The 22560-nt window shown below is 43.3% G+C and overlaps 1 protein-coding gene across 10 annotated transcripts in view; it reads right to left on the bottom strand.

Annotated features, from left to right (window-relative positions):
• LOC110496438 (PHD finger protein 14) overlaps positions 1-22560 on the bottom strand; it is a 103112-nt gene that overhangs the window by 72180 nt on the left and 8372 nt on the right. For 6 of the 10 annotated variants that reach the window (XM_021572347.2, XM_036953022.1, XM_021572345.2 and 3 more), the window contains exons 6-15: positions 18955-19114; positions 16351-16462; positions 15546-15683; positions 11375-11521; positions 10698-10873; positions 9036-9142; positions 8499-8605; positions 6042-6137; positions 2245-2351; positions 388-519 (exon numbers count right to left, since the gene is read on the bottom strand). In XM_021572347.2, coding sequence (XP_021428022.2) covers positions 388-519; positions 2245-2351; positions 6042-6137; positions 8499-8605; positions 9036-9142; positions 10698-10873; positions 11375-11521; positions 15546-15683; positions 16351-16462; positions 18955-19114 — 1282 coding nt within the window. The remainder of the gene's footprint in view (positions 1-387; positions 520-2244; positions 2352-6041; positions 6138-8498; positions 8606-9035; positions 9143-10697; positions 10874-11374; positions 11522-15545; positions 15684-16350; positions 16463-18954; positions 19115-22560) is intronic. The other 4 variants (XM_021572346.2, XM_036953021.1, XM_036953025.1 and 1 more) reach the window with 3 other exon arrangements.

Genomic DNA, 22560 nt, shown 5'->3' on the forward strand with positions numbered 1-22560 from the left:
TCTTGGCTTCACCTCGGTCCTAAGAACTGCCCTAAATCGGGAATTATCACACAATAATCCCCGGATTCTCATGCCTTATTGCTTAAATGACATGTTTTTATACAACAATGGTAAAACAATGTCATACCAGATTTACAGTGCAGAATGTCATTGCGATGGGTTGTGTGGTTGTGCTATGGACAGCACTTGATCCAACTTTGGCAACTCTTGTACCACCGAGTCCTCTAGCACCCATTCACATGTTCTCTCTCTCTCTTCCCCATCTCCCCCCCAGTCTTCTTCTTCCCCATCTACCTCCCCCTCTCTTTCTTCCCCATCCACTTCCCCCAGTCCCTCTCTTTCTTCCCCATCTACCTCCCTCAGTCTCTCTCTCTCTCCCTCCCTCACCAGTAGCTGTTCTTGGTCTTCTTGGGCATGCGTGTCAGCGGAGGCTCCAGACAGCCCAGATGGTAGTAGAGCTTGCAGGTGTCACACAGGAGCAGGAGATGCTGGTCCTGGTTTTTCTTACAGATCCCACAGCTAAATAGGAACACACACACATACAGTACCAGTCAAAAGTGTTTAATTTTTTTTTAGATTTTTTATATTTTAGATTCTTCAAAGTAACCATCCTTTGCCTTGATGACAGTTTTGCACACTCTTGGCATTCCCTCAACCAGCTTCATGAGGTAATCACCTGGAATGCATTTCAATTAACAGGTGTGCCTTGTTAAAAGTTAATTTGTGGAATTTCTTTCCTTCTTAATGTGTTTGAGTCAATCAGTTGTGTTGTGACAAGGTAGGGGTGGTATACAGAAGATAGCCCTATTTGGTAAAATACCAAGACCATATTATGGCATGAACAGCTCAAATAAGCAAAGAGAAACGACAGTCCTTCATTAACTTAAGACATGAATGTAAGCCAATCTGGAAAGTGCAGTCGCAAAAACCATCAAGCTCTATGATGAAACTGGCTCTCATGAGGACCGCCACAGGAAAGGAAGACCCAGAGTTACCTCTGCTGCAGAGGATAAGTTCATTAGAGTTAACTTCACCTCAGATTGCAGCCCAAATAAATGCTTCACAGAGTTCAAGTAACAGACACATCTCAACATCAACTGTTCAGAGTCTGCATGAATAAGGCCTTCATGGTCGAATTGCTGCAAAGAAATCACTACTAAAGGACACCAATAAGAAGAAGATACTTTCTTGGGGCAGGAATGGACAGTAGACCAGTGGAAATCTGTCCTTTGGTCTGATGAGTCGAAATGTGAGATTTTTGGTTCCAACCGCCGTGTCTTTTTGAGACGTAGAGTAGGTGAACGGATGATCTCCGCATGTGTGGTTCCCATCGTGAAGTACAGTATGGAGGACGAGGTGTGATGGTGCTTTTTTGGTGACATTGCCTGAGATTTATTTAGAATTCAAGGCACACTTAACCAGCATGGCTACCACAGCATTCTGCAGCGATACGCCATCCCATCTGGTTTTCGCTTAGTGGGACTATCATTTGTTTTTCAACAGGACAATGACCCAACACACCTCCAGGCTGTGTAAGGGCTATTTGACCAAGAAGGCCTCCACAATCATCCGACCTCAACCCAATTGAGATGGTTTGGGATAAGTTGGGCCACAGAGTGAAGGAAAAGCAGCCAACAAGTGCTCAGCATATGTGGGAACTCCTTCAAGACTGTTGGAAAAGCATTCCTCATGAAGCTGTTTGAGAGAATGCCAAGAGTGTGCAAAGCTGTCATCAAGGGTGGCTACTTTGAAGAATGTAAAATCTCAATTTGATTTGTTTAACACTTTTTTGGTTACTACATGACTCCAAATGTGTTTATGTCTTCACTATTATTCTACAATGTAGAAAATAGTAAAAATAAATAAAACCCTTGAGTGAGTATCTGTGTCCAAACTGTCTAGTACAGTACATACAGGAAATACATCAAAATCAACTAAGTGGATAGTTCTCAGATGAGAAGCTAGATATAAAGAGCATATAAAGAAAACAGGAATGATAATACATACTCCTTAGGAATAGTCAAATCAAATCAAATTTTATTTGTCACATATACATGGTTAGCAGATGTTAATGCGAGTGTACGTTCTTTGCTTCACGGAAACATGGCTCATAGTGATGGTTGTAGAGTGTTGGAGTGCCCCAGGGTTGAATACTGGGACCTCTGATTGCCCAGCCACTCAATATGAGACTTTTACTTGTTTGTAATGCCTGTTGTTTGAATGTTTGTGTGTTTGTTTGTTTACCTGTAGAGGACAGCTGGTAGGTTGGAGGACTTCCCAGGAGCTCCTCCCTCCTTCTTGCTGGGCTTCCTCTCTTTAGGGGCTTTCAGGACCGACGGGGAGTTCAGTTTCTGTCACGGAGAGAGACACGTCACACAATCAACTCATAGGAGTAGTGGAGACATCAGAGAGAAGCAGTGAAGGACAGAGAGGTCAATGGTGTCCACAGAGAGGAGGGAGTGGGACGGAGGGATGGGGGAGAGAGCGAGAGAGAGAGAGAGAGAGAGAGAGAGAGAGAGAGAGAGAGAGAGAGGGAACCTATTGTTGGTCAGTAGACAGACAGACAGCACGACATATGTCGGATGTGGGTCTATTTCTCCCCAGCATCTCGTTGGCTGCATGGTGGCTACTGTCTGTCGCAGGTTAATTAGAAAACGGATCTGCTAGGGAGCTACTGGGGAACTGGTGGGCCACTAAACAGACAGGCTTCTCACTTGGGCAGTTCTAATCTGAGCACGCTCAGTACGCCGCCGCCCACGGCTCCCAGGGACCGGTCCTATAGGGGGACCTAAGAGAGAGGGGCCAGGACCACAGGACCCCAGGGTGTGTGTGTGTTTGTCTGGAGTGTGTTATCTACTAATTGTGGACCACAGTCTCCTGGTGCAATAGCTCAGTGAGTAAAAAATCCCTCCACTACTGATAGAGGGAAGTCCCCTGTCAGTTAGAGTTAATATCAAAGAGATGTGTGTGTATGTGTGTGAAGGTATCTGCTAAAATAAGAATTGGAGACAGGGAGTGAGAACCAGCACAGCCTCAGGCCATCTGTCTGGTTCATACTGGGAGTCAGACAGGCTCTGAGGCAGTGGGGGACTGAGCGGCGAGCACACACACACACTAACACAGCCTAAACACACACAGCACACACACAAACGGCACCCTGGGAAGGGTCAGCTGATTGGCACGCTTCAAGGAAGAGTCTCGGTGTGCGACACACACGTGCACAGCATTTCAAATGGGATGCTTTCCCTCCGTGCCAAACGGAACACTGCCTGGCAATGTTAATGAAGTATCTCAATGGTTAAAAAAAGCTGTGACCGAGGTGTTTTAAGTTGCACAATGTCTTCACTTTTAGAGAGTACCTCCCTCTCCCTGAGGCGTGCCCCACAACGACAACACTGAGTCAGTGTCTGGGATGAGGGCTGGGGCTGGTAATGTAAGGGATGGGACGGGCGGAAGCAGGGGAAATAGGAAATGAAAAGGGATCAGATAGATGACAAAGCAACTCGGGGACGTGACTGATGTAGCCACTTAAACCTTTCTACGTTTCTAATTATGGGATGTATGGAGGTCGTTGCAGATTCACGTCGTTCGTTCAGTCGTTCTTTCATTCCAGTCTTTCTTTCTTCACATCCTAGCTATATCGCCCCATCCATTTATCTGAAGACAGCCCCCATCGCACCCCTATCGCAAGCCACACTTTTAATCAAGCATCATGCATTCAGTTAGCCGCTTACGTAGATTTCTAAAGGGCTGATTACATATGCAGTCTACGGGCAACTGTATGATTGTCTTATCTAGGACTACCCCCTAACCTTAGAGAGACTGGGTGTAACCAGAGGGGTGTCTGTGTACATCTATAGCATCCTGTCAGAACACCAGCTCTCTGCAGGCCTCTCCGCCTCAGTTCTCATTCTCACCTAAACACAGCACAACACACACCTCACACACACGCAAACTTCGCACAGATACACACACACCTCGCACAGACACCTTACACACACACACACACACCTCACACAAACCTTGTCGTTTCCATAGTGTCATGTGAAAGAGGCTGTCTGAGACTGCGTCAGTACATTACCATGCTGTCTCCCCTCTCACAGTACAGAGCCTGTCTGGTTATTCATCTCTTCAGTGTCAGTACATTACCATGCTGTCTCCCCTCTCACAGTACAGAGCCTGTCTGGTTATTCATCTCTTCAGCGTCAGTACATTACCATGCTGTCTCCCCTCTCACAGTACAGAGCCTGTCTGGTTATTCATCTCTTCAGTGTCAGTACATTACCCTGCTGTCTCCCCTCTCACAGTACAGAGCCTGTCTGGTTATTAATCTCTTCAGTGTCAGTACATTACCATGCTGTCTCCCCTCTCACAGCACAGAGCCTGTATGGTTATTCATCTCTTCAGTGTCAGTACATTACCATGCTGTCTCCCCTCTCACAGCACAGAGCCTGTCTGGTTATTCATCTCTTCAGTGTCAGTACATTACCCTGCTGTCTCCCCTCTCACAGTACAGAGCCTGTCTGGTTATTCATCTCTTCAGTGTCAGTACATTACCATGCTGTCTCCCCTCTCACAGCACAGAGCCTGTCTGGTTATTCATCTCTTCAGTGTCAGTACATTACCCTGCTGTCTGCTCTCTCACAGTACAGAGCCTGTCTGGTTATTCATCTCTTCAGTGTCAGTACATTACCCTGCTGTCTCCCCTCTCACAGTACAGAGCCTGTCTGGTTATTCATCTCTTCAGTGTCAGTACATTACCCTGCTGTCTGCTCTCTCACAGTACAGAGCCTGTCTGGTTATTCATCTCTTCAGTGTCAGTACATTACCCTGCTGTCTCCCCTCTCACAGCACAGAGCCTGTATGGTTATTCATCTCTTCAGTGTCAGTACATTACCCTGCTGTCTCCCCTCTCACAGTACAGAGCCTGTCTGGTTATTCATCTCTTCAGTGTCAGTACATTACCCTGCTGTCTCCCCTCTCACAGTACAGAGCCTGTCTGGTTATTCATCTCTTCAGTGTCAGTACATTACCCTGCTGTCTCCCCTCTCACAGTACAGAGCCTGTCTGGTTATTAATCTCTTCAGTGTCAGTACATTACCCTGCTGTCTGCTCTCTCACAGTACAGAGCCTGTCTGGTTATTCATCTCTTCAGTGTCAGTACATTACCCTGCTGTCTCCCCTCTCACAGCACAGAGCCTGTCTGGTTATTCATCTCTTCTGTCCCTGTTTATATCTGTTTGTTTAAGTTCCAGTTATCACATAACATTGTTGACTTGGGCACCGTTTGAATTTAGATCATCTTGGATTCAGTCATTCCACACACTACCTGAGTGTGAATAATGTTTCACTGGCTGTTGCTTTGGACAGAATGTCTGAATAAAATATTGTTTAATGGCACTTCCAAACAGGCTCTGTTACTTAAAAAAGTAAAAAGGTCTCACAGAGCAATTTCTGTAGAGCCGCATTTCGCACTCATTAAACGACCCATCACCCGTGGCGACGCACCTTGGCGATTTGGTTGCCATGGCAAGTGGGAACGTGATAGAAAGCAAGCGGACCGTGTCTAACTTCATTTAGAGTGAAGCAGAGCCAGGTCTGGTCTGCCTTTATGGCAAATGACAGGTCAATCACTTAGTGTAAATGAAAGATGTTGTTTTTTACAGGAGCCCATTACGGGCTGCAGAATTACCCCACGGTAACTTTGTGGGTTGCTACGGCGGGTTGCTATGGCCAATCTAGATTCCTCTCAATCCCTCATCATCACCAGCTCCTGGGCATGTAGCAGGGAGACCTGTCCGGTTGCAGTTTAGTCCTCTGACTTTCTAACCAACGTTTCTGTTCTGCGTAGGCATGATGAAACAACCAAGGAAGGACCGGTGCTGGAGCTTGGTTTAGTGGGAGGGTTGCCAACTCACGAATAAACATTCAAAAAGAAAGATAGGAGGAGGAGAATGGATGAGGAGGAAAGGAGGATGAGAAAGTGGACAGAGGAGCAAGAGGGAAGGAGGGGAGGAGAAAGTGGTGTGATATTAACAGACCTGTCCTAGGATTCCTCCCAGCATGATCCATATGACCTGGCCCTCACTCCTCAGAACACCGTTGACATTCTGCAGGTCCTCCAGAGACTCACACAGCTACAGAAAGGGAGAGATAGACAGGTTATGTTGTGTGTATGTGTGAGTGTGAGAGAGAGATGCACACACATACCCTTGTACTCCCCCTTACATACTCATACAAAGAGAAACATCAAAGGACACACACACACACGTAAAAACACCTGTCATGTCTATATTTGAAGACAGACAATAGATAAGACGTGAAGCTCCTCAGAGAGATGAGAGGAGAAGAGTATTATTAACTGGGTGTGAATCTCAAGTACTGTAATTCTCTGTCTGTCTGTCTCCTTCTGTCTCTTCCTCTCCATCTCTCTGTCTGTCTGTCTCCTTCTGTCTCTTCCTCTCCATCTCTCTATCTGTCTGTCTGTCTCCTTCTGTCTCTTCCTCTCCATCTCTCTGTCCGTATCCTTCTGTCTCTTCCTCTCCATCTCTCTATGTCTGTCTGTCTCCTTCTGTCTCTTCCTCTCCATCTCTCTGTCTGTCCGTATCCTTCTGTCTCTTCCTCTCCATCTCTCTGTCTGTCTGTCTCCTTCTGTCTCTTCCTCCCCCTCTATCTCTCTGTAATTCTCTGTCTGTCTCCTTCTCTCTTCCTCTCCATCTCTTAGTAATTCTGTCTGTCTCCTTTCCCTTCCTCCCCCTCCATCTCTCTGTAATTCTCTGTCTGTCTGTCTCCTTCTGTCTCTTCCTCTCCATCTCTCTGTAATTCTCTGTCTCCTTCTCCCCCCCCCCCCCCCCCTCTATTTCTCTGTAATTGTCTGTCTCTACCTCTCCATCTCTCTGTAATTCTGTCTGTCTCCTTCTCTCTCTTCCTCCCCCCCATCTCTCTGTAATTCTCTGTCTGTCTCCTCCTGTCTCTTCCTCTCCATCTCTCTGTAATTGTCTGTCTGTCTCCTTCTCCCTCCATCTCTCTGTAATTCTCTGTCTGTCTGTCTCCTTCTGTCTCTTCCTCTCCATCTTTCTGTAATTCTGTCTAACTCCTTTCTCTTCCTCCTCCTCGCTTTCACCAACTTCTGTAACTCTGTCTCCTTCTCTCTCTTCCTCCCTCTCTCTTTCTCTATTACTCTGTCTGGCTCCTTCCCTCTTCCCCCTCTTTCTCCACCTCTCTCTGGACTTTACTTAATCAGCTCTGCCAGAGGAGGTGAAAGGAAAACATTCACTAACACCTCACATTATCTCCCAGAGATGACTGAGTCTACATCCTCCTCCAAACACCCCCCCTTGTCAGGGACTTTATAGCTGTATCAGTAGCTAGACTTCTAATCTTAATTATCCTACTCCCTCTTTCCCTCTCTGTGTTTCTCCATCTCTCTCAGGGCCGCTTCTCCCTCTTTCCCTCTCTGTGTTTCTCCATCTCTCCCAGGGCCACTTCTCCCTCTCTGTGTTTCTCCATCTCTCCCAGGGCCGCTTCTCCCTCTCTGTGTTTCTCCATCTCTCCCAGGGCCGCTTCTCCCTCTTTCCCTCTCTGTGTTTCTCCATCTCTCCCAGGGCCACTTCTCCCTCTCTGTGTTTCTCCATCTCTCCCAGGGCCACTTCTCCCTCTTTCCCTCTCTGTGTTTCTCCATCTCTCTCAGGGCCACTTCTCCCTCTCTGTGTTTCTCCATCTCTCCCAGGGCCACTTCTCCCTCTTTCCCTCTCTGTGTTTCTCCATCTCTCTCAGGGCCACTTCTCCCTCTTTCCCTCTCTGTGTTTCTCCATCTCTCCCAGGGCCGCTTCTCGCTCCTTCTCTGTTTTTCTCTTTCCATCTCCATGTAAAAGCAAGTCGAGCGGTGCAATTAGCAACACACACTCCATTAATAACGCCTAATACGTGTGGCAGAAAGACTGAACGCAACATTAACTCCTCTGACTTTTACTCCGCTATTTTATTCCCTTCTTTATCGGGCCTGATGGAGCGAAGCTGCCCTGCGCCACTGTACCCAGGTCACATGGGGAGGACAGATGAAAGGAGGTAGATGGAGAGAGAGAGAGAGAGAGAAAAGGCAAGGGACACAAGAGATTGAGGGAGAACGAGATGGATAGAGCGAGAGACAGATGAGAGATGGCGAGAGCTAGACGGAGGAGGAACAAGAACGCTCTTAAAATGCCATTTTTTCACGGTATGTCGTAAAACAGTGGTTAATGTGTCATTGTCGGTTTATGATTGACGCACTGTCTGTGTTTCTGAAGACCAGAGGCCATGTCGTACAAAGACACAGCACAGCTTCAGTGTGAGGACTCAGAGCAACGCTGCTGGAGAATCACTGGTAAACCCCTAGTGACTGGTTGATAACAGTGTGGATTAACCTTTTGTCCACCATCTCCCTGGCCGTGTCTACTACCACAGAGCAGTCAAGCAAGCATTTTTTCACGGTAGTTTTTACGGCTTGTACCCCTACTAACCTTGTTGTAGTCGACGTGCAGCTTCTCCTGCTCACTCTCCAGCTTGTCTTTGAGGCTCTTCTGCTCAGAGATATTGTCCTGGATCTGCACCATCTTCATGTTCCTCTCTGCATAGCAATAAGGACACCAATCAATAAACCACCATCCCAATCTATACACACACATCAATAGGACCGATCCCAATCTATCTCCATCTATATACAGGAAAAGGCACATGAGAAACAGGGTGTACTGATCTGATGGGAGATAGCTGGGGGATGTTGTTCAAGGTTACTGGCACGCTGTGTCGTCACACAAACACGTGCAAGCGCACACATTCACGCACACCCGCAAACACACATCTGGCAATGGCATCATCATCATTCATTTTGGGGAAGAAAATGTATTTTTTTCCAGGCCTGCATGCTGAGAGCCTATAGAACTCTGGCACAGACTCTCAAAGACAGTTCACATTTAGTAACAACATGAAGTATAATCGTGTATTAGGTTGGTAATGTAAGTCTATGTAGCCATCCGTCAGATTGTTTCCCTGCTCACCCAGGTAATAGTTGACGAAGTCTGCAGTGAGGGCGGGATGCTTGTGTTTCCTGCGTCCGTCCACACTGGCGCTGATGTCTGACGTGTCTACGGGGAAGATGTCCGTGCTGAAGAAGAAAAAAACAGGGCAGACCCGGGATTTGAACCGACAACCCTCTGGTTGCCGGTCCACTTCTCTAACCTCTAAGCCCCTCCCTGATGAGGGGAAAAAGGTGCAGCTCTCGCACTTCCAGTTAAAACTAATCTTTGTGAATTCTAGGGGTGTGCCGAATAGTCGGACAAAACTAGTATTGTAACTGATTTGGCCAAGTTATGGATAGGATTATGATCTGAGTATTACCCGTGATTGGAAAAACAGTTATTTTCGGGTGCCAGCAAGCATCTTTCTCATGTCATTCAGATACTATCTTTGATTCAGTCATGTGTGTAGTCTAAATAACTCAACTGGCTAGTTCATCTGTCTGTAAAGAGAAGGGGTTGCTGTACGTTGATCCTGCTGCTCTGATTGGATAATTTCACCGGATTACTTTATTTTTTAATTGAACCTTTATTTGAACTTTACCTCACATGTTTTCAGTCTGATGATTTAGATTGCTGCTGCCTGCTACTATGATAAATCACATGGTGAGAACATTTGCTATCAATGTGCATAATATCTCAAAATTGGGGCAAGGGTAGAGAAAAAATATGCTGATAAACTGATGCAATAAACTGATGCACATTCTGACTGAGTGACAGCAAACTTGACGGTCCACTGCACGTTGAGGACACACACACCCCTCCGGGCACTGCTCCTAATTTGCAGCTTTTTTTCAGTGAGAACATGCAGGGAGGTATTTTGCCAATACCTATTTAGGCATAATAAAACAAGTTTTTTCCTATCACGAGTATCATCCGATCCGAATATCAACTGTCAATTTAAGGATACGATTACGAATATGAGTACTGCCATGTTGGCACAACCCTAGTAAATTCTACATTTGGGCTACACCTCAGCTATTGGTCGATTTGAACACTGTCTTTTCCCGCAGACATAAATCCTCTACAGGAACGATGTCCCCCCCACGGGACGGTTAAGCTAACGTAGGCTAATGTGATAAGCATGAGGTTGTAAGTAACATTAGAATTACCCAGGACATATCTGATATGGGCAGAAAGCTTACATTCTTGTTAATCTAACTGCACTGTCCAATTTACAGTAGCTATTACAGTGAAATAATACCACGCTATTGTTTGAGGAGAGTGCACAGTTTTGAACTTAAAAATGTATAAATAAACCAATTAGGCACATTTGGGCAGTCTTGACACAACATTTTGAACAGATATGCAATGGTTCATTGGATCAGTCTAACACTTTGCACATACACTGCTGCCATCTATTGGTCAAAATCTAAATTGCGCCTGGGCTGGAATAATACATTATGGCCTTTCTCTTGCATTTCAAAGATGATGTTATTATCTTCTACCAGATCTAATGTGTTATAGTCTCCTACATTAATTTCACATTTCCACAAACTTCAAAGTGTTTCCTTACAAATGGTATCAATAATATGCATATCCTTGCTTCAGGTCCTGAGCTACAGGCAGTTAGATTTGGGTATGACATTTTAGGCGAAAATTAAAATAAAAGAGTTGGATCAATTAAGAGGTTTTAACTCCTACCTGATGCCCATGAGCTCAGCCTTCCTCATGAGTTTCCTGATGGCGGAGGCGCTGGAGGTCAGGGGTCGCGGCAGCTTTTCCCGGGGGACCCAGGCCTGGGGCCGGGTGTTACGGGACAGCTCTGCCCTGGACCGGTACTGCTGCAGCCGGGTGGTAATACGGGCCTGCCAGGGGTTCAACACAACACAAAGAAACACACACTTCATTATCTAATGACAGTTTGACTGCGTCCCAAATGGTACTCTATTCCCTATAGGTCCTGGTCAAAAGGAGTGCACTATATAGGGAATAGGATGCCATCTTGGACGCAGAAATTACAACTTAAAACCTCCCCAGGTTGTTGCTGCTGGGTTCTCCTTCAATTCACTCCTGCCTGGCTCAGTTGGTAGAGCATGGAGCTTGCAACGCCAGGGTTATGAGTTCAATTCCCATGAGGGACCAGTATGAAAAAGTACCAAAATGTATGCACTCACTACTGTAAGTCGCTCTGCATAAGAGCGTCTGATAAATGATTAAAATGTCAAATGTAAATGTAAAATAAAAGTAAATAAGTGATACATGGGTAACTTACTGTCGAAGACAGGTCATTGTTCTATGTACAAGAATCAATGACGCAAACACTGACAAGCATTTCTATTTATTTACAGTGTGAGTCTGAGCCAGTCTTGACCTCTCACCTGTGCCTCGGGGGCCAACTGCTTCTCTTTGTCCTGTAGAGACACCTTGCAGTAGGACTGGAGAGCCAGGTAGTTCTTCCTCTTCCACTTCCTGTCATAGCGGTCCGCATGCTGCTTACAGTACGCAAAGAAGGGATCAGCTATGTCCTGGGGAAACACACACGTGTTCAAAACACGATCGACCACAGGTCAACATTGTTCCTTGTGTACCGTGTATGCCATGCCTTTCAGCACTCTTAAGTCAAGAGATCAATTTCCCTGTGTAAAATACAGTCAATTACATTCAAAATAACATGTTAGATTCTGGGTTAAACATGGAACATTGTTATACTAGTTATACTAAGTTTCTAAAACTGTTTGAATCATGTCTGTGAGTATAACAGAATTATGTAGCAGGCAAAACCCAGAAGACTAACCGTTCAGAATTTGTATTTTTTGGTCTCTGTCTGTTCACTGACTTCTCATTGGCAAATGATATTTCTTAGGAACCTGTTTTCAGTTCCTACCGCTTCCACTGGATGTCACCAGTGTTTGGAATTTGGTTGTGGTTATTCATTTGTGCAATGAAGAAGTAGGCCATCTAGGAACTGGGTAACACTGTTGAGAGTGCGCAAGACGTGAAAAGTAGCATGGTTTGTTATCTTCCTGTATTGAACACAGATAGACCCGTCTACAATTTGATCGACTATTAACGTTTAAAAATACCTAAAGTTGTATTACAAAAGTAGTTTGAAATATTTTGGCAAAGTTTATAGGAAACTTTTGAAATATTTTGTAGTGACGTTGCGTTTTTTGGAAGCTGTTTTTTTCTGGATCAAACGCGTCAAATAAATGGACATTTGGATATATATGGACGGAATTAATCGAACAAAAGGACCATTTGTGATGTTTATGGGACATATTGGAGTGCCATCAAAAGAAGCTCGTCAAAGGTAAGGTGGTTTATATTTTATTTCTGCAGCGCCTGCAGGGTTGAAATATCCTACTCTCTTTGTTTACTATTGTGCTATCATCAGCTTCTTATGCTTTGGCCGAAAAGCCTTTTTAAAATCTGTCACAACGAGTGTAGCTCTAATTGAGTATCTTACATGTGTGATTTAATGAAAGTTAGATTTTTCTATAATTTTTTGGAATTTGCCGCGCTGCATTTTCCCTGTTTTTTTGCCCAAGTGGGACGCAACCATCCCCTATCCTAAAGTTGTTAAGGGAGTGCTATAGGTGAAACAGGTAGAGAGCTTTGGATTAGACATCAAAGGGGGTCAGGTCACCTTCAGGGAGAAGGAATGGTTTATTACCCAATCACTTTGTCTTCCTGTCAAACCGTAACAGATGTAAGGGTTGGAGAGGAGGAGTGCATCTAAATTGGAGTATATATATATATACAGTGCCTTGCGAAAGTATTCGGCCCCCTTGAACTTTGCGACCTTTTGCCACATTTCAGGCTTCAAACATAAAGATATAAAACTGTATTTTTTTGTGACGAATCAACAACAAGTGGGACACAATCATGAAGTGGAACGACATTTATTGGATATTTCAAACTTTTTTAACAAATCAAAAACTGAAAAATTGGGCGTGCAAAATTATTCAGCCCCTTTACTTTCAGTGCAGCAAACTCTCTCCAGAAGTTCAGTGAGGATCTCTGAATGATCCAATGTTGACCTAAATGACTAATGATGATAAATACAATCCACCTGTGTGTAATCAAGTCTCCGTATAAATGCACCTGCACTGTGATAGTCTCAGAGGTCCGTTAAAAGCGTAGAGAGCATCATGAAGAACAAGGAACACACCAGGCAGGTCCGAGATACTGTTGTGAAGAAGTTTAAAGCCGGATTTGGATACAAAAAGATTTCCCAAGCTTTAAACATCCCAAGGAGCACTGTGCAAGCGATAATATTGAAATGGAAGGAGTATCAGACCACTGCAAATCTACCAAGACCTGGCCGTCCCTCTAAACTTTCAGCTCATACAAGGAGAAGACCGATCAGAGATGCAGCCAAGAGGCCCATGATCACTCTGGATGAATTGCAGAGATCTACAGCTGAGGTGGGAGACTCTGTCCATAGGACAACAATCAGTCGTATATTGCACAAATCTGGCCTTTATGGAAGAGTGGCAAGAAGAAAGACATTTCTTAAAGATATTCATAAAAAGTGTCCTTTAAAGTTTGCCACAAGCCACCTGGGAGACACACCAAACATGTGGAAGAAGGTGCTCTGGTCAGATGAAACCAAAATTGAACTTTTTGGCAACAATGCAAAACGTTATGTTTGGCGTAAAAGCAACACAGCTCATCACCCTGAACACACCATTCCCACTGTCAAACATGTTGGTGGCAGCATCATGGTTTGGGCCTGCTTTTCTTCAGCAGGGACAGGGAAGATGGTTAAAATTGATGGGAAGATGGATGGAGCCAAATACAGGACCATTCTGGAAGAAAACCTGATGGAGTCTGCAAAAGACCTGAGACTGGGACGGAGATTTGTCTTCCAACAAGACAATGATCCAAAACATAAAGCAAAATCTACAATGGAATGGTTCAAAAATAAACATATCCAGGTGTTAGAATGGCCAAGTCAAAGTCCAGACCTGAATCCAATTGAGAATATGTGGAAAGAACTGAAAACTGCTGTTCACAAATGCTCTCCATCCAACCTCACTGAGCTCGAGCTGATTTGCAAGGAGGAATGTGAAAAAATGTCAGTCTCTCGATGTGCAAAACTGATAGAGACATACCCCAAGCGACTTACAGCTGTAATCGCAGCAAAAGGTGGCGCTACAAAGTATTAACTTAAGGGGGCTGAATAATTTTGCACGCCCAATTTGTAAGTTTTTGATTTGTTAAAAAAGTTTGAAATATCCAATAAATGTCGTTCCACTTCATGATTGTGTCCCACTTGTTGTTGATTCTTCACAAAAAAATACAGTTTTATATCTTTATGTTTGAAGCCTGAAATGTGGCAAAAGGTCGCAAAGTTCAAGGGGGCCGAATACTTTCGCAAGGCACTGTATATATATATATATATATACTTGTGTTGGTGGAAACATGTTTTGTCTAATGCAGTTGTATGGACCCTCTGGGAAGAATAAACTTGGTTAAGCTTTCATAGTGTCTGTAGAGTTTTTACTCTGAGAATTAGAAACTAACAAATACTAATGGTTTCATTGTTATCTGAGATCAGAATAACATCAATGTAGTGCTCCCATAGAGTGATGAACTGTGCTCACTGGTGAAGAAGAGTGCATCTTATTCCTACAACGGAGTATGGCGATGGGGATTTTTTTCTCAGTAATGGTCTTCCAAATTCCAGGTAAGAAAACAGTGAATTACAATAAAAGCCTGTATTTCTTAATTATATTCCATATCCACAACAACCATACAGCTCACCTTCAAGGTCCTAAAACATTCATCTCGCTCTTTCCTCTTCATCCTCCGTCATAGGGATAAAACACACTACAAAACCTGCCGGCCATTTCCCAGGCAGGCCCCTGGCTCCCCTAGAACCGTTTAGGCTTAAGGTGTTTCGGTGGATTTTATCAGAGGCTTCACCTGTTGATAGGGGCCCTTTGCCACAGCTCACTGGATTAAGTGGATAACGGTGAGTAGGCACTTTCTGGGCTGGGTTTATCGGTGCGCCGGCTGGGTTTATCGGTGCGCCGGCCACCTTTATGCCGCCAAAATAAGTGAGGCGATTCGCATATGAGCTGCACTGCAGAAGGATCCTGAATACTAACTATAACCAGACCGTTATAGTGTACAGACTTAGATTTGTTATTACAATTTCCATGTAAGCAGGAGGTTGGTGTAGGAGCCAGGGCCGGTTTTAGAGACTGTTTTAAAGAACTACTCGTTTGGGACCAGAGGAACATACAGTAAATGAATACCTTACTGTCTCATTGACAAACTGATTCCAAGTAAGGAAGTCAATCAATTGATCAGATGAATTAAGGCTACTGATGGGAGGTCTGGAAACTGGGATCTGATGGATATCCTGCTCTAAGAACATCCTCACCCCCGCTATGTTGTTGAAACGCATAACAGGGTCTTTAAAAACAGACTGAGATTTAATAAAATCCCACTTCTGACACCATATGTGAGGAATTTGACAAAAAAAAAAAAAAAAAAAACACAGGGTCACATGATTCATGTCCTGTTTTCTTCTCTTACCTCCTCCGCAGCTGCCTCGGAGAGAAGCCCCTCCCTCTGAGCACAGGTCACATGGAAGTAGGATCGGCACATGCCAGCATCACAACTGATACACACGCCTGTGCGGGCGAACCGGGTGTCCTCGCAGAAACTGCACTCCTGGACACAGAGGAAGCAAAAACACTGGTCAGAAACCCCACTTATGCAATAGAGAGCTCAGAAACTGCACTCAGGGACAAAGGAGACCATAAAAGGTTCAGAAACCTTCGACAATGACTTCCCTCAGTTCAATCAAACAAACAAAGTGACCACATGGAGAAACTTGCAAATGCTTTAATTATTCTCCTCTCAAATATAGTAATACCAGTCTTCTAGCAGCAATTCATTTTCCGTTTGAAAAGGCCCTGAACCACAGCAGGAAGCCTTTTCAAGTGCTTCTAAAAATCATTCTCCTCCACAAAAGTCTTCTATTGGCTTAGTGACCCTCAAAAGGGATCCATCTAGAATGAATGTCAGAGTGACTCCACTGATTGATCACTCCACTGATTGTATAGTTGGATGTAAAGTTTGACAGTAACCAACCACACAAGAGTCATTTTATTACTGTCTTAACTGTGCTGCTCCTCATAAACCAGACTAATTCATCACAGACAACGGAAGTCTATTGTCGGTGTTGTCAAAAACAGGGAGTCCAAAAATCTAAAACCCATTCCTCAGTCTTCCACTGTGAAAAAGCATGTTGGAAGTAATATGGATTGATTTTGTTCCACACAATTTACATCATCTTTATTCTTTGAAACATATAAAACATGTCATTTGTACTTGCCTTGGCCCCATACTTGGAGTAGTTCATCTCTGTGAGAGTCACTGGTCGTAGTTTATCAATGTCCCCAAACGCTACTCCAGGGACGTAGAGCGCACAAACCACATGGACCCATCTAGAAAATACACATGAAAAGAAACAAGGATACATTGGCAAAGGCGCTATTTGAAGCATGTGCCTACTACACCTACTCATTCAAGGGTTTTTCTTTGTTTTTACTATCTTCTACATTGTAGAATAATAGTGCAGACATCAAAACTATGAAATAACACATATGGAATCATGTAGTAACCAAAATTCTTCAAAAGTAGCCACCCCTTGCATTGACGACAGCTTTGCATACTCTTGGTATTCTCTCAACCAGCTTCATGAGGTAATCACCTGGAATGCATTTCAATTAACAGGTGTGCCTTGTTAACAGTTAATTTGTGGAATTTCTTTCCTTCTTGCATTTGAGCCAATGCATTTGAGCCAATCAGTTGTGTTGTGACAAGGGCGGGGTGGTAAACAGAAGATAGCCCTATTTGGTAAAAGACCAAGTCCATATTATAGCAAGAACAGTTCGAATATACAAAAGAGAAACAACAGTCCATCATTACTTTAAGACATGAAGGTCAGTCAATATGGAACATTTCAAGAACTTTGAAAGTTTCTTCAAGTGCCGTCGCAAAAACAATCAAGAACTATGATGAAACTGGCTCTCATGAGGACCGCCACAGGAAAGAAAGACCCAGAGTTACCTCTGCTGCAGAGGATAAGTTCATTAGAGTTAACTGCACCTCATATTGCAGCCCAAATAAATGCTTCACAGAGTTCAAGTAACAGACACATCTCAACATCAACTGTTCAGAGGAGAATCAGGCCTTCATGGTCAAATTGCTGCAAAGAAACCACTACTAAAGGACACTAATAAGAGACTTGCTTGCGCCAAGAAACATGAGCAATGGACATTAGACTGGTGGAAATCTGTCCTTTGGTCTGCTTTGCCATGTCTTTGTGAGGTGTTGAGTTGGAGAACAGATGATCTCTGCATGTGTGGTTCCCCCCGTGAAGCATGAAGGTGGTGGTGTGATGCTGGTGATACTGTCTGTGATTTAGTTAAAATTCAAGGAACAATTAACCATCATGGCAACCACAGCATTCTGCAGTGATAAGCCATCCCATCTGGTTTGTGCCTAGTGAGACTATAATTTGTTTTTCAACAGGACAATGACCCAAAACACACCTCCAGGCTGTGTAAGGGCTATTTGACCATGAATTTGACAATTACCCGACCTCAACTCAACTGAGATGGTTTGGGATGAGTTGGACCACAGAGTGAAGGAAAAGCAGCCAACAAGAGTTCAGCATTTGTGGGAACTCCTTCAAGACTGTTGGAAAAGCATTCCTCGTGGAGCTGGTTGAGAGAATGTCAAGGGTGTGCAAAGCTGTCATCAAGACAAAGGGTGGCTTCTTTGAAGAACATAAAATCTAAAATCTATTTTGTGTTATGTGTTATTTCATAGTTTTGATGTCTTCACTATTATTCTCCAATGTAGAAAATAGTTAAAATAAAGAAAAACCCTTGAATGAGTAAGTGTGTCCAAACTTTTGACTGGTACTATATATATATTTTTTTTTTTTTGCAGGACGTAACATATAATATGAAATGTATGACGTTGTACACTACTGGCTGAAATTATGCAAAACCTTTAAAGCATCTTTAAGTTATACAAGTAAATGTGTGCTGACAAAGCTCTATTAAATTAGGTACTGCAAAATTTGAAAATGTAAACATAGCAAAATATGAAAACTTCACTCAGATAATGAACAGAAATGAATCACTTAAACACTTAAAAAGCTTTTAAAACTTCAGTAGTTGATTTCAGCAGCCCAAGCCACACTCTCTGACTGAGGATCAGTTTGGTGTGACACATTTTCACATGCGGACTTTGGGGACGAGAATCCGAAGTCCAATATAAAGATATCCATCTCCAGCAAGCAAGCGAGCGCTCCACAGTTTAATTTGCTGTGTTTTTCATGCTCTAGTGAAGTAGTAAATTCGGGTGCAGGCTGGCTGAGGAGCCTTATCAGCGACAGCATGGCTGGAGTCTCCACGCTTCACATAACACACTTTCTCTCTCTCTATCCCTCACTGTCTCTCCTCTCTTTTTCTCCCCCTCCTATCTTTCTCTCCTTCCCTCACTTGCCTTCTTTCCCTCTCTCCATTCCCTACCCTTCTCTCTTTTTCTTCCCCTACCCCTCCCTCTCATTCTCTCTCTCCCGGTCTTCCCTCTCTTCTCTTTCCCTCTCTCCACCTGCTATACTTTCTCCAAAGCTGAATGCATGCACAATTTAAATGGAGAGAGGCTTTAGGTCGCCTACAATGAATTACCATTAATGGCCAACTACTTTTGTTGATGTGGTTGAAGGCAATTCCTATAGTGTAGGCAATTCCTATAGTGTAGGCAATTCCTATAGTGTAGGCAATTCCTATAGTGTAGGCAATTCCTAGTGTGTTGATTGCAATTTCAAGAGTGTGCGTGATTGGTCCAATGTAATTCACCCAAATGAGCAAATTAAATCATGTGAAAAATCATAAAATCAGTGTGTAGAATCATGGCCCACCTCCCAGCGTCAGTCTCTTTGAAGATCCCGTCCTGATTGGGGCAGAGCTCACAGCTGGGCGTGACTCCGTTCTTGCAGGCATCACAGAACCACGGTTCCGTAGAGTTCTCCGAGGCAGAACTCATGATGGAATCGCTCTCACCGTCCACTCCATAGCAACCTGGAACACATGTAGAACGTCTGTCAGTCACATCGTCAGAGGTGCTTTCAATAATGCTGATCGGTAGCTGAGAACAGTTAACATATTCCATTAGCTTTTACGTTTGCTGCGAACATTCAATGACTAACTATCATGCATCTATCATGCAATAGCTCTATCAGAGTAAGGGTTGCAGAATCCATAACATTGACTAACAACAAGGTGGTGGATCTTCTTAAAAGGTGTGAGTCACACCTAGGACCGAGAACAAGCACACAACGTGTTTACTTGTTTCCCCTAAAACCTCCAGAGATTTTTCAGTCTACTCTAAAACTTTTTACTCCAGCGTTCTAAGAGGGAATATTTTATCATATTGTCGAGGCCTCAGACTAAGAGAGAGAGAGAAGCCACACGCAAAGCACGCTAATATTTTTTCCAGGGTTCCCAAAACAATTACTTTCGTTGATGCGGTTTCTATGGCTGCTATTACACTGGCCAAACGTGGTCCGCGCTACAAATGAGGGCAGCAATCAGCCTCTCTGCCTTCCATTGGAGAGATAACACACTGGCTCCTAATTCAGTCAACCAGCCTCCAGGCTCTCTGAGCGATGGGAGACTCACAAATCAAACGTCAATGTTGTACATGCTCTGCATGCTTGTCACTCTGGACCACACTCGGGAATCAGTCGAGTCTGACGACCAACCGACTGCAAACATTGAGAAGCCACACTAGACGGCAATGTTTATTCAGTTGTATGTTGTTTTTTCTCTCAGTGCATACATGTCCTCTATATGTGCTCTCTGATTTTGACCATTTGCTTTGTATCACAGTGAACAGATTAGAGTGGCTTGAAAACAATGTTTGTCTGTGTGGAAAATAGGCGGGTTATATAGGGTACTGCTGTATCCAGGTCGTCATTGTAAATAAGAATTTGTTCTTAATTAACTGACTTGCCTAGTCAAATAAAGGTTAAATTTACAGCAGGTTTATTTATGACCAGGTCAGGAAGTCCAAGTCAGAATTACATCAATCAAGTCAGGATGACATCAATCAAGCACTGATTATTTCAATAGGGCAATGAGTACACAGTTGGAGCTTCATCCTGACCTCCAAACCACGATCTCTGCCTCACATTTAACTACAACAAACTACAATAAATGTCCTTTCTCAATGATTCCCCCCACAGTATGTAGGCAAGGGCAAGAGGCTAAGTCCCCAGGTGCTCCAATATAGCTCAAGGTTTATTTTCAACAAAAAAAAAAGATATTACTGAAAATACTGCTGGCAACAGTTGGGTGCTTAATAGTGATTGGTGCTTTGAACCAAGGGAACCGGGAGCTGTGAACGATAACCACGCTGGTTTTACCGACTTACGGCTGAACCGTCGCCGTAAATCTCCGATGTTCCTTTTGAACCAAGATACAAAGCTGGAAGCACTAAGCCATGGGGTGCTGGCTAATGTGAGCTAAGCTGACCAAAAGTGATGACTACAGGGTAGCTTCATAATCCTCCAAGTGAAGATTATCCTTGTCACAAATGACGAGCTTGGCAGTTAAAGAGGTTATAGGGGGTAGGGTATAGTGTTGACTAAATCAAGAGAAGAAGAAGTCATTTGAACTGTATTACGATTTTAAAGTGAATGAAAGGTCTCACTGGGTATATGGTGCTGCTGAGGAAGGAAGGATGCAGTAGTGCTTACAAGACATTAGGTGTTAACATATAAGTGTGAATATGACTGTGTGTGTGGTTCTGAATCTCCATCTGTTCAAATATGAAGATGAGTGTTTTTCTTTTTCCCCAGGATCAAACTAATAGGCACACATCATTTTGGTGAGAGAGCAATCAGTTACTTTGACAGTGCAGAGATGGGTTCCTATTTTCATGTTGGCAGCGATGTCACACTAATCATCTCTGTACGGTTCTCAACACACCCAACATAATGTCCATCTCTGCCTCCTCCTGAGAGTGAGGTGGAGAGAAAACACCTACACACCTGTCAGAGCAGCGCCATTAAAGGGGAATTCAGTTCAGTGTTATCGATGCTGCTTCAGTGTTACCTGTTCCATCAGTACATCTCATTTAGATTTCAGACAAATTATTTCAGATGGAAGTCAAACAAATCAATATTGTTTGAATATTGTGAGAAATGTACATAACAGCTGTCTCTTCATACATATGCAGTTAAATAATTGTTTAATCAATTCAATAAACTAATATCCTATTTAAAAACAACTCAATAAACTAATATCATATTTAAAAACAACTCAATAAACGAATATCCTATGAAAAACAACTTAATAAACTAATATCCCATTTAAAAACAACTCAATAAACTAATATCCCATTTAAAAACAACTCAATAAACTAATACCCTATGTAAAAACAACTCAATAAACTAATATCCCATTTAAAAACAACTCAATAAACTAATATCCTATGTAAAAACAACTTAATAAACTAATATCCTATGTAAAAACAACTTAATAAACTAATATCCTAGGTAAAAACAACTCAATAAACTAATATCCTATGTAAAACCAGGTCTGTAAAGAGAATCTTTTTGGCATTTAACTCATGAGGTTTAAGTCAAATGTCCTCTATTCTAATCTCCATCTCATCTATTCACTCTGTGGCTACCTGTCAAAATATTTCCTTTTCTCCCCCCCAGAAATAAAAACTCCAGCATCCAGCGTTTTCAAGGTGGATGCTCTTAGATTAGTTCAATTCAATTTCTCCCTCAATGGTTACACTTTCGATTCCAAGATTAAGTGGACCTATTCGAAAGCACTCATATAAGCAGAGCCTATGTGCAAAATGAAGCATCACAGTGACAACACCCACACACACAGAGCCCAGATCTCACTAAATAACACCAATTACATATGATGTAATTGACGGTTTTCATGACAGATGTGTGTGTGTGTGTTTTCAGATGGAATGAGCAGAAAACAACTGCCAGCTGTCTTCCTCTAAATCACCGGCACTGAATTAAAACTCCATAATAAGATGGAGACCGATCTCTCAAAACATGACTTTATTCTGCTCCTTTTAAAAAAACAATGCAATCATTCTCATGGCCAGTAAACCATAGAATAAATCATTTCCTCGTTGTAAGGGGGAGAAAAACCAAAAGGCTGCTACGGCTTGATATCGTTTTCATTTCAATTCGACTTTCTAAACCTGTTTTGAAAGGAAGACAGAGAGAGGGAGAGCGAAAGACAGAGAGGGAGAGAGAAAGACAGAGAGGGAGAGAGAAAGACAGAGAGGGAGAGAGAAAGACAGAGAGGGAGAGAGAAAGAGTGGAGTAATTCAATAATAAGTATAATTCAATGTTCTCGTCTGACAAAGGCCTGATAATGGATTACAACGCTTTTTCTAAAATGAAAATGAACTGTCAATAAGCAGCTTCACAATGCATTGTTTTCTTCTATGGGTCCCATTCATTCATTCATCATCTGCACTTCTC

Source organism: Oncorhynchus mykiss, chromosome 18 (assembly GCF_013265735.2).
Source record: "Oncorhynchus mykiss isolate Arlee chromosome 18, USDA_OmykA_1.1, whole genome shotgun sequence".
Taxonomy (NCBI): domain Eukaryota; kingdom Metazoa; phylum Chordata; class Actinopteri; order Salmoniformes; family Salmonidae; genus Oncorhynchus; species Oncorhynchus mykiss.